A 12,960-nucleotide genomic window follows, 5' to 3' on the forward strand; every position below is an offset into this window, starting at 1 on the left:
TCTATAGGCACCAAACATTTCAACTTCCATACTCATTACCTCAAATTCCTCTATGGGCACCAAATCCATTTTTCTAATTGAATCTCAAACATATTTCCAAATTGAACTCTTATTTTTTATTCTCATCCCCTGCCCCACTCTTGTCTGCTTTCTGTATTTCCTGGCTCTATTTCATCAAATTTCCCCACAGGGGAAAGGCTGACGTTGTTCACAGCAACTCCCTCTCCCTTCCTTTACAGATTCTTCCAGTCCGTCACTAAGTCCTAATGATTATGCCACCTAAATAGCTCTTCATTCAGTTTATTCCTCACTTCTCTAGGGCTCTAGCTTAGCCTCTCTGAGTCAAATAAATGCTTCAAGACAGAATTATTCAAGCTATTTATGTACCAATGCTACCTCTAACTTGTGCATACATCATTATACCAATCATATCATATTTTAATGTATTTGGTTTCATGTTGGTTTCTCCCCCTAAACAGTTAGATGGCAGGAAAGGGTCTCCATTATTCATCACTGTTTCCTAGTACACAGTCTGTACTCGATAAAGATTTGCGCAATAATTAAATCACTTATCACATATTCCATTAAAACATTCTCCCAACTGGAGAATATGACTTAGTCCTAACCCCCTCACCCAGCAACCTCCCCAACAAATAAATCTACCATCAGAAGAACAGCAGAATTTTCTCTTTGTGGTACAAATCTGATCTTCTCACTCCCTTACTTGAAATCCTTCCATGACAAAGTCAGGCCTGCCAGTAACTTAAGGCCCTTCCTCATCTCATTCTGCCTATCATCCCAGCCTTGTTTCCCCCACCAATCCCCAAGCACAACCTCAAAATCAGCACGTAATTCCAGTGCCTGCATGGAGTAAGTTTGGGCACACCACTACATAACTTTATGCTCAATGTTCTTTTTTTTTTTTTTTTTTTTTTTTGAGATGGATTCTCACTGTCGCCTGGGGAGTGCAATGGCATGATCTCGGCTCACTGCAACCTCCACCTCCCAGGTTCACGTGCTTCTCCTGCCTCAGCCTCCTGAGTAGCTGGGATTACAGGCGCACACCACCGCACCAGCTAATTTTTTTTGTATTTTTAGTAGAGACGGGGTTTCACTATGTTGGCCAGACTCTAAACTCCCGACCTCATGATTCACCAGCCTCAGCCTCCTAAAGTGGGATTACAGGCGTGAGCCACCACACCCAGCCCAAAAAGTACAGTTCCTCAACTGTTCTGACAGCAAAGTTTATCTCTCCTAAAATTCCAGCTCCCTCAAAATGTCCTTCCTCTTGAATCTCCTCTTCTCTTACTCTCCACTCCAGCTCCAAAGCAAAGACACAGCTACTTTTGTGCTCACTACAGATTCTTTTTTAAAGCCACTTATTGACTTTATTCTATGTATCTATTGATCTGTTTGCATTCCCCTTTCAAATATTAGAGCTGTTCTCTGGAGAGGACATGATTCATTCATCAGGTTTTTTTGTCACCTTTTTCCATCACATAGTTTAATTCATAGGAGGTTCTCAAGAAATGCTTGTTCTGTGACTAAATGAAGAACTGTGTACTAACAATATGTGATTTGTTCTGAATATAGTGAAATAAAGATATAACCTGAATTAGTGTTATCAAGAGTAAATATTTCATAATCCCCTTTGATGTTACGGCTGGTGGTCCTGCTTCTTCTGTATGCAGCAGAGGATAAATTCTAAACCACATGCACAAAAATACCATCCCTCAGTTTGCAGCTAAGGTACCACTTACATGATACTACTGCTGTTTCACCATTTGGGCTATCTCCAGTTTCGATGAAATAAAATGTTCATATGAATTGGAAATAAAATAATAGATTAATATAACTAAAAATAATGCATGTTCATTCTAAATCACGAACATGTACTATTAATGCTTTTTTTTTAACCAAAACCCACAAATTCTTTTACATTTTAAGACCATCCATTAGTTTAGCTCAATGTGTCAGTGCCTGCTCAAATTCCCTATAAAACGGCCGGGTGCAGTGGCTCATGTCTGTAATCCCAGCACTTTGGGAGGCCGAGGCAGGGGGATCACCTGAAGTTGGGAGTTCGAGACCAGCCTGACTAACATGGAGAAACCCCGTCTCTACTAAAAATACAAAATTAGCCAGATGTGGTGGCGCATGCCTGTAGTCCCAGCTACCCGGAAAGCTGAGGCAGGAGAATCGCTTGAACCTGGGAGGCGGAGGTTGCGGTGAGCCAAGATCGTGCCATTGCACTCCAGCCTGGGCAACAAGTGTGAAACTCCGTCTTTAAAAAAAAAAAAAAAAAAAACCCTATAAAACTATTAAAATGCTGGGCAGGGGAGCGGGGGGGTAGTGCAGGAAACTCTGATAGGACTTTAGCCCTAAAGAACCTGAGAGTACAAAGGGAAGAATTAACAAAATCCATAAACAACAACAAAAGTAGGTGAAGTAGCAAATATCTTCTCACCGAAGGGCCTTCCCCGATGTGCACGTGTGTCTTCTGCTTGGCTTCACACAGCTGCCTCAGATGTAAAATCACAAGTTCATTTTCTTCCTGGTCACTGACTGGCTTCATTTTCTGTTCAAAAGACAAACCAAAAGAACACTATGGCAACACCGCTTCTCTCCTTTTATTCTGTCTGGCAGACAAACGTAAATAAAGCTAAGAGTTTTAACTTCGCTCAGAAGCAAAAGTAAAATGGCATTCTATTCTATCCAATAGTATTCTAGGTCATGCATCTTTAACTCTAGGCAGCAGAATGAAAACAGGAACGCATAAAAACAGGATGCAATTCTCATTCCTTATGTCTTATGTATGAGACCTACAAATAATGTTACCTGAACTCTTTCAAAGATGTCAGCTTGCTCATTATCTGTCAGTGATGAGAGATGCCTCTGTATTACCAGCTTGGCTCTTGGTGGGTAGAGACCTAAGGAAAATGATGAGGGAAGGTATTAAACAGAGTCTAGCAGCAGAGATCCAGGGGCAGAGAATGTATTACACTTAACCTCTTCCCAAGCAGGCTCTGAACTTAAATCTTCTTAAGGAGACGTGTTCCTGCCCACGAGAAACCTTGAAATACTACATCGAAATGATTAAAACTAGATGAAAAACCTTTCCACCAAAATCAACAGCCCCCAGTAGTGATCTTGGCATTAAAATTACTAACAACGAGCCGGGCGCAGTGGCTCATGCCTGTAATCCCAACACTTTGGGAGGTGGAGAGGAGTTTTCGGAAACTTTTCCTCTAGTTCTCATTCAGTACTGCACAGTGGTTTAAAACAGGCCGGGTGAGAGTGTGGCCACAGTATGGCAGCACTGTGTGCATTCTGACAAGCATGAAGCAAATTCTAGTTCTTTTAAACCCCGTCTCTAGTAAAAATACAAAAATTAGCCAGCCATGGTGGCGGGAGCCTGTAATCCCAGCTACTCAGGAGGCTGAGGCAGGAGACTCGCTTGAACCCGGGAGGTGGAGGTTGCAGTGAGCCAAGATCGAGCCACTGCACTCCAGCCTGGGCGACAAAGTGAGACTCCATCTCAAAACAATAACAACAACAACAAAAATTACTAACAACGAATTTCTAAGCGATACAGAGCACAACCAGATACCACTTTACACTAACAAACAGCCACAGTAGAAACTCACAGATGATTTAACAATAACCTAAGACCTCACATAGAAATAAAAGCTAAAAACTAGCCTTGGCCAAACATTTTAAGCTTACAACTTGACATTTAAAGAAGAAAGAACAAGTAATAATATTAAAAGGCAAGACTATGGCTTAGACAGAGATCTCTTCCCCGATGCAGCTCTTGTTCTGTGAGAATAAAGTTTTAAGGATAGCATTAGTATTTAGTGAACTTTCAATGTTATTATTTTATCAAGAAATGATTTACTTCTTTATATCATAATATTCATAAACCTATCCCATTCTTACACATAATTTATATTAAGTCCTTGGGAAAATCTTTTTTCACGAAAAGGTTGTTTTTAAATTTTTTTTAAAAAAAGAAAGTTTAATTCATATTTGCAGTAATTCAACAGACCATCCATTTTTAAAGAACAGATTTCTCTTTCTTCAAAAGAAGATTCAAAGAAAAAGAGCAGATTTTCATTATAGTTAGGTTCCACTTAGAGTATTGCTACTATATTTTGATTATGAAGAGAATATCTGGGTACATATAACATTTAATAAACCTTATAGGTAGGCTGGCATTTTAAAATCATTTGTTATTACAAGGCTGCCTTTTCTATCCTTCTCAGGTTATAACTAAATACATTACATGATGTTACGACATAATTTGAATGTTTTCCATGTATTCTTTGTGTTTATTTACAAAGAATAAGACAAAGTAATTGGCCAAAAATACTTATAATTTGTTCCACGAAGTTGCATCACAGAATTTTAAAATAATGTATTACTCTATAAGTACATTGTGCACTTTTCTCATTGTATTCATTTCTAAGAAAATATGAGGTGCCAAGCAACTGAAGTAAACTGATTTAATAGATTTGAGCTACTTTTTAAAATTAAATAACTATCAAGATCTCTACAGATAGTATACAGGAGGATCACCTGAAAATACACATTGTTTTAAAAGATCTAGAATTCGCTTCACACTTGCCAGAAAGCACACAGTACTGCCATACTGCAGTCACATGGCCACCAGGCCTGCTTTAAACCACTGTGTAGTACTGAATGAGAACTAGAGGAAAAGTTTCCAAAAATTCCACTCCACATTTCTTTGTGCAATGTACAGCAAAATTCGGTGCATGTCTTGGTGATCACAGACAGAAAACTAAATTCAGTTTGATGGTATGACATCACTCACTATCACAGTTTATTTATTTTATTTTATTTATTTGAGATGGAGTTTCACTCTTGTTGCCCAGGCTGGAGTGCAATGGTGCAATCGCAGCTCACCGCAACCTCCGCCTCCAGGTTCAAGCAATTCTCCTGCCTCAGCCTCCCAAGTAGCTGGGATTACAGGCATGCGCCACCACACCCAGCTACTTTTGTGTTTTTAGTAAAGACGGTGTTTCTCCATGTTGGTCAGGCTGATCTCCAACTCCCAACCTCAGGTGATCTGCCCGCCTCAGCCTCCCAAAGTGCTGGGATTACAGGCATGAGCCAAAGTGCCCAGCTTTATTTTTATTTTATTTTATTTCATTTTATTTTATTTTATCTTTTGAGATAGAGTTTCACTCTTGTCACCCAGGCTAGAGTGCAATGGCATGATCTCAGCTCACTGCAACCTCTGCCTCCTGGGTTCAAGTGATTCTCGTGCCTCACCCTCCCAAGTAGCTGGGATTACAGGTGCCCACCACCATGACCAGTTGATTTTTGTATTTTTAGTAGAGACAGAGTTTCACCATTTTGGCGAGGCTGGGCCTGAACTGTTGACCTCAGGTGATCCACCTGCCTCGGCATCCCAAAGTGCTGGGATTACAGGCGTTAGCCACCACGCCCAGCCGCTATCACAATTTATTATTTGCTGGGAAAGTCTCCTTCAGAGGCTTAGACAATATATTATGATAATGATTCACATGATTGTTTTCGTTTTGTTTCCTGTTGTTTATTACTCAAGTGACTAACATGGAAGATAAAAGATTGAAAAGAGGAAAAGAAAAATAAAGAAGGTAGTTATCTGAAGTGTGTAACTAAATTCATAAACTAGGAAGTTTCTTTAGTCCTCTATTTTAGTCAAAGAATTGGAACTGGCTGGAGTTTATTTCTTTCAAACTATACATGCTCCCTCTTCCATGAATCTGGTTGGACTTCCTTCCTCCCAGCAACTGGAGTCACTGACTAGTGAATTACTGATATTGAAAGCATATATATTATCCACTATGCATGTTAATGTAGGAAACCAACATTAGGATAATCGGTCTATCTCGGTGATACTCAGCATCACTTTTCAGATTCACATTCTGAGGTTTGGTCCTTGGGAAACAGCGTTCCCCTTTGATGCCACCCCCTCAATTCACTTTGGTCCACAGAGATGGCTGACTGTTCCTCCTGGGAATAAATGGTAAGAGTGAACACAAGGACAGACAATGAAGGCTCACATACACATACTTATCTACTTTATTTTTATCTTATTTTTGTCATTAAAAATAGAACTCAATGCAGCCAAATGTATTGACCAGAATACTACAATTCTGAATGAGCGAAATAAAATACTATTATCTGGTTCTTTAAAATATCTTTCTCACTAACAATACTTTTATTAATTTGTGTTTATCTAAATGTGATCCTTCCTCCAGCTTTGTACTTTGTACCTAAGCATAAAACAAACTTAGAATTCACAGTTATCTTACTTAGATGAAAGTAACTCTTCGGAAAACACACAGATACCAGGAGGCTTCCAGGCCCTGAGGGTCCCTGCCTTTGGATACTCTCTTAGAGAGAAGGTATCCAGGTGCTTTGGAAACCAATTGTGCAAGTCCAAATCCTGGCTCTGCCCCTTCCAAGCAAAGTGAATACAGCAGTTATTACCCCACTATGGGTCTCAGTGTCTCAGCTGCTTCATGTGTAAATGAGATTCAGTTTTTTTCATATGGATGGAATGGGCTAATACATGTGAAACACAATAGTGCCTCGCACATGGAGAGACCTACAGAGGATCTGCCTTACTGTTACTACTTTTGTTCTTACTATTAATATCAGAGTACTGTGCTGTCTTACTGCTATCTTTACCCAACATAAAAAGCAGGAAGGAAAAAAACCCTATCAGAGATTGTGATCCAAGGACTTAGGAAAACAACCCTGAGTGACTCACGAGCCCTTCTTTTTACTCCCTTCAGATACATGCATGCCTTGAAGTGCATAAAGCTTAAGTTTCAGAGTCCCTTCGAGATTTGGGGAAGGGCCCTAATAATTCTGAATTCATAATTGTTTATTCCTTTTCTTTTTTCTTTAAAAAAGTATCTAAAACTGGCTGGGCACGGTGGCTCAAGCCTATAATCCTAGCACTTTGGGAGGCCAAGGCAGGTGGATTACCTGAGCTCAGGAGTTTGAGACCAGCCTGGGCAACATGGTGAAACGCCATCTCTATGAAAATACAAAAACAAAGATATCTAAAACTATAAAAACTTCAGGCTCCAGAAAATCAAGATCCAGCTATACAACTACACGGAGTCCTTTGTATAAGTGATAGCTCCCCTATAGGTTTAGAGCCAGCTTCTGACAAAGACTGCCTACTTTTATGAGAATTTAAAACTTCTGTTTTGTATACCTAATGCCAAATGACGAGTTAATGGGTGCAGCACAACAACATGGCACATGTATACATATGTAACAAACCTGCACATTGTGCACATGTACCCTAAAACTTAAAGTATAATAATAATTTTAAAAAACTTCTGTTTTGTAATAGAAAGTATACTTTAAAACACACCTAGAGTCTGTTCAAATAACTTTAAAAACAGAAATATAAAGTTGTTTCTTTACTCCTATGTTTTTAACTTACCTATATTGAACTAATTTATTTTACAGTGTATGGTTTGAAAAATAAAATTTAAGAAGGAAAATATTACTTATAAACAATGGGGGAAGATGGGCAAGGAATATTTGGAAACTCTCTGCAACTTTTCTGTAAATCTAAAAGTAGATCAAAGTTGTGTGTTTTTTTATATACTAAGTTCTGGGATACATGTGCAGAATGTGCAGCTTTGTTACATAGGTATACGTGTGCCATGGTGGTTTGCTGCACCCATCAACCCGTAATCTACATTAGGTATTTCTCCTAATGCTATCCCTCCCCTAGACCCCCACCCATCAACAGGCCCCAGTGTGTGATGTTCCCCTCCCTGTGTCTATGTGTTCTCATTGTTCAACTCCCACTTATGAGTGAGAACATGCAGTGTTCGGTTTTCTGTTCCTGTGTTAGTTTGCTGACAGTGATGGTTTCCAGCTTCATCCACGTCCCTGCAAAGGACACGAATTCACCCTTTTTTATGGCTGCATAGCATTCCGTGGTGTATATGCGCTACATTTTATTTATCCAGTCTATCACTGATGGGCATTTGGGTTGGTTCCAAGTCTTTGCTAGTGTGGATAGTGCTGCAATAAACACATGTGTGCATGTGTCTTTAGAACAGAATGATTTATAATCCTTTGGGTATATACCCAGTAATGGGATTGCTGGGTCAAATGGTATTTCTGGCTCTAGACCCTTGAGAAATTGCCAGACTATCTTCCTGAAAGTGATGGAGTGTAGATCAAAGTTTTTGAAAAAAAAATTTATGGCATTATACTACGTATTTTTCCATATATACAAATATATGCTGTATATGTTATCAAGCAAATTATTTTTTCACTCAACAATTTTAAGATGCATCCATGTTGACATATAGTTCAAATTCATTCCTATTAATTGCTTCATTATGTGAATATACTACTAATTATGCCATTGATCGACATTTAGATCATTTCCAATTTTCCATTATTTACAAGTAACACAACCTTTTAAATGTCACCTTCTGTACTTATATAAGAGTTTTTCTTATCAAGACATGGAACTTCTAGATAACAGAGTATATGCAATGTTAGGTTAATGAGTTTATATTAACTGTCCCCCAAAAATGGCTGTAGCAATCTACACTCCCATCAGTATTACACAAACGTATTACATAACCATACAATTTCTCCAACAGTTAATCTGATGAGTATTTTATTGTTGTTTCCATTTTCATTTCTCTGACATCCAGTAAGGTTCGGCATCCTTACATTTCCATTCTTGGAACTTTTAATTTCCTTTTCTGAGAAGTATTTTTCAATATGACTTATATGATTTCCTGCTACGTGGTTTTATCTTTTTCTTATAGGTTAAAGTTCTTACAAATTCTGGATTCCAATCTGCTCTCTCCTTGTTTGTTGCTGATCATATAACTCCCAGGCAGTTACTGTTATGTAAACACTTTAAATTTTCATAAAGTCAAATATGTCAGTGTCTTCTTCTGATTGTTCTTGCATTTCTGTGTCTTAATAAATCTCTCTTCAAGAAGTAAGAATACTCTTCTTGTTTTCTTTTAATGGTTTTAATATTTTGTTTGTTTACACTGAGGACTTTGATCCATCTAGCATGTATTACTAAGCAGGATGAATATAAGCAATCTCTGCCCTTTGGGATGGCTAATTGGTCCAACACCATCTCCTGAGTAACTGGCACCCCTGACACACAGATTTACATGCTTCCTTTACCACACAGCTAAGAATGTTCCATTTTTGTAAATGTTTTATGTGTTTGAAAATAATGTACATTCTGCAAAATTATAATTATAATTGTTTAAGCCTATTACATTGAAATAGTCTTTGGCTGGGCACAGTGGCTCATGCCTGTAATCTCAGCACTTTGGGAGGCCAGGACAGGAGGATTGCTTGAAACCAAGAGTTTGATACCAGGCTGGCCGACATAGTGAGACCCCGTCTCTACAAAAAATTTTTTTTAAAAATTAGCTGGGTGTGGTGGCACACACCTGTCATCACAATTACTTGGAAGGCTGAGGCAGGAGGATTGCTTGAAGCTGGTAGGTAGAGGCTGCAGTGAGTTGTAATCACACCACTGTACTCCAGCCTGGGCAACAGAGCAAGGCTGTGCCTCAAAACAAACAAACAAACAAAAAAAAAACCTGTGTTTGATCATATAGTTGTGTAAATATTCAACGAATACTGTTATTCATCACTGATTCTGCCCTGTGCCTATGATTCTGCTGCCTACTGAACAGAAATCATGATTTGCATTTACAGTGTCTAGAGCAATCTCTGCTATGTTTATTAATAATTTGCACTCTTCCAATCTATTATAACACCTGTCATAATGAATTGCATTTATTTGCTAATATACCTGTCTCCCACTCTAGACTGTAAGCTTCTTGGGATTAGTCCATGTATCCCCCAGTGCCTAGCACATTGCCTGGTCCAGAGTACACATTTCACTAGTGTTTATTAAATTGTGTTTTTTGTCTTGTATAGTAGTTTTCAAGCTTTTTTATGTTGTTGTTAGTAAGAGATAATGAAATGAAAAGGAAGTTGAGTCACAGGATCATCTCTTTCTCATGCCCTTCACTCCTTCTCAGAACATATTAAAAAAGAAACTGCTTTATATTATCACCTCTATTATCTCTGTCATTGACAGATGTCCTTCAAAAGCCAAGCAGGCTTCATTAAAGTTCTACATTTTTAGAAAAGGAACTCATCACCAAGTAAAGGAGAAAAGCGGAAATATTAAATAAACACTTGACATTCTGTGATGGTTTTGTCTCTCTTCATTCATTCAACCAATATTTGGTCAGTTCCCACCATGTACTTAGCAGTCTTAAAAACTGTGGGAAATACAAATACCTTCTTGAGTTTGCCTTTAGAAATGAGAGAGAGAGAGAGAGAGAGTGTGTGTGTGTGTGTGTGTGTGTGTGTGTGTGTGTGTGTGTGTGTCAAGCACCTAGCAGAGATTGACAGCACACTCACATTTGAGTGGACATGAGAAATGATTCTTTGGGTTCTTGTTTCACATCGAAACAAAGAACTATTCAATGACAACAGGGACTTTCTCATTTCCCAAATGCCAAAGCAAACTTCTCTTTTGCCAAGGCCATGTTAAACTGTACCTTCAATCCTTTCACAGAGCTTATGCAAAGAGTGCATTGGGCAGGCCTCACACAGTTTAATCTGCGTCTTGGCACTCTGCAGGGCAGCCGCTGTACTGAAGGCCTGTTTCAGAGTCAGCATTACCTCATCAACCTACAGGAAGAAACAAAACTCAGGTCTACAAAAGTTGGCTTACATGGCAACATTCAACATTCAACAGCAATGTGAGCCTTTGTTGATGCTAAATAAAAAATAATAGAATTCTGATGACTAGAGAGCTAGCCAAGAGAAAATACTAAGTCTTGGAGTTAGACGTTTCATACATATAATTGAAAGCTGGATGAAATAAGATTATTTCAATGTGTGTAATATAATACCGCTCTGTTAATTTAAATTTAATGCTATTTTCAAATCGCATTGAGGGCTATGCCATCACAGAGAGTTTAATTAGCTAATCCTTCTGTTTAATTATATGCCTTATCAGATAAAGATCCTTTTGGAAGTTTTGTCTGCCACTTATATGAAACAACAAAATAGGTCCAACATTCACTTTGTTAATAGGTATCCTATTTACTTTACTCTTCTGGATTACTTTTAGTGTAAAGCAAATAAAAAGTGTTAAGTAAAGTTCTGGATAAAACTGAGTTCCATTTAAACAATGGTGGGGAAAGTCTGTGAATAATGCTGGCTTATTCCTGTAACTTCTGATTTATTAATATTATCATTCCACTTCTGATTTGTGACACTAAGAAGGTCTTACATAGAGGCATCTAACAGCTGAGTCTCACCATTAGGCCAGCAGCTTGCAAACTACCAGTTAACTTCTTTTTTGTTCGTCCGAAAAGTTTTAATCTAGCCTTTTTATTTCCTGGATGCTTCTTTGAAACCAACTAACAGCTCATCCCCATGCATTGTTAAACCAATTTTAGGTTGTATCTCCTTTTCTGTAAACAATCACAAATGTACAGTGTAATTTTCCTACACTCTGTAGGACTTAGATCAAATTATGAAACTTGCATGACAGAGCCATTGAGCACTAAGGGCCTCATCCGAACTAGCTTTGATATTCAAAACCATTTACCATGCTTGGTAAGCACATTTTTATATTCTTTTTCCCCTTCCCCTATGGCCTGATTTAAGAATAAATCATTATTTAAAGAATGTAATCTACTTCTACATTTCAGTATATGAAGAAACAGAAATAAACAGACTATTCTACTATTTCTGAAAGAAGAGATCAAACACCAAGCAGTCAGTCATTATTCAGTTATGTTTTGTTATATCAGCAACCTTAAGGCTTATGAATTTATCATTCCATTAATAAAAGTAATTTTTGATAAAATATGTTATTTTATACTATAAGCAAAAAGTAATAATTTCTAATTCTTGAAAATAAAAGCACTACATATTTAACACCTTTGCATTTTTATTTCATTTGCCTTGTTATGCATTCAAAAGCTATTTGTGCAGATGTTCCTTTATTTCTACTTTCTTGTTTCTCATTTATTTTAAACACTGAAGGGGTTAGCAATCTACTAGTAATATAAATGGTTTCCATATAAGTTATTCATCATTTAATAATACCACCTTGTAAAAGGTATCTAGTAGAAATATTGAACTTTTGATGTTTTTGCTATTTCTGGGTGAAACAAGAGGTCATGGTGTCTGAAATGTGGCTACCAACTTCTCCCGTACACAAATATTACTAAAAACTTGACTTCTAAAATTATAATACTTTATTTTCTAAAATCTACCACTTTTCCCAAATGACCTATAAATTCTATTATGAGATCAGTACAACTAAAAGTTCAAATTAGTGTATCATGAATAACTTAATTATTTTAGTCCAGATACAACAGCAACAAAGTTATAGGTCATGTCAAAAGGTTAAAGGCAAAGGAATGGGCAAAGATAAATCAATCATACATAAACAAAAAGAAAGTACCTATTTTTGGCATTACCACCGGGCAAATTCAATTTCCAGCAAAAAGCAGAAGATAGGACAAAGGCCAATTTATGAAATTAGAAGGAAAATCTATAATGCAGACGATGCTCATAAACATTTACACTATATATCAAACTTACATATTTTATAGCATTTGAGAATAAGTCTAAGAATCACAGGATGTGAAGGACTTCAAAGATTATCTAGTCTAATTCTCTGAAAAAAATGTAAATTTTTAAATTATCCAATAAAGAATGGCATCAATCCTATTTTAACAATTCTTAACAACCAGGTCTACTTCAATGGCTAATTAACTACCCATGTATTGAAGTGTTCTCCACATTTGTTAGATTTTAAGCCCATTATCACATTTTATACTACATGTAACTTCTCACATGACAGCTCATATGTCTGAAGCTAAGTCCTAT

At 37.5% G+C, this 12,960-nt stretch overlaps 1 protein-coding gene across 2 annotated transcripts in view; it reads right to left on the bottom strand.

Moving 5' to 3' along the window:
- The window catches only part of TBC1D4 (TBC1 domain family member 4), a 198,637-nt gene that overhangs the window by 54,071 nt on the left and 131,606 nt on the right, over positions 1-12,960 (bottom strand). For both annotated transcript variants that reach the window (XM_032151019.2, XM_032151022.2), the window contains exons 5-7: positions 10,608-10,740; positions 2,836-2,927; positions 2,465-2,575 (exon numbers count right to left, since the gene is read on the bottom strand). In XM_032151019.2, coding sequence (XP_032006910.1) covers positions 2,465-2,575; positions 2,836-2,927; positions 10,608-10,740 — 336 coding nt within the window. The remainder of the gene's footprint in view (positions 1-2,464; positions 2,576-2,835; positions 2,928-10,607; positions 10,741-12,960) is intronic.

This window comes from Hylobates moloch, unplaced genomic scaffold (genome assembly GCF_009828535.3).
Source record: "Hylobates moloch isolate HMO894 unplaced genomic scaffold, HMol_V3 SCAFFOLD_4, whole genome shotgun sequence".
Lineage (NCBI taxonomy): Eukaryota > Metazoa > Chordata > Mammalia > Primates > Hylobatidae > Hylobates > Hylobates moloch.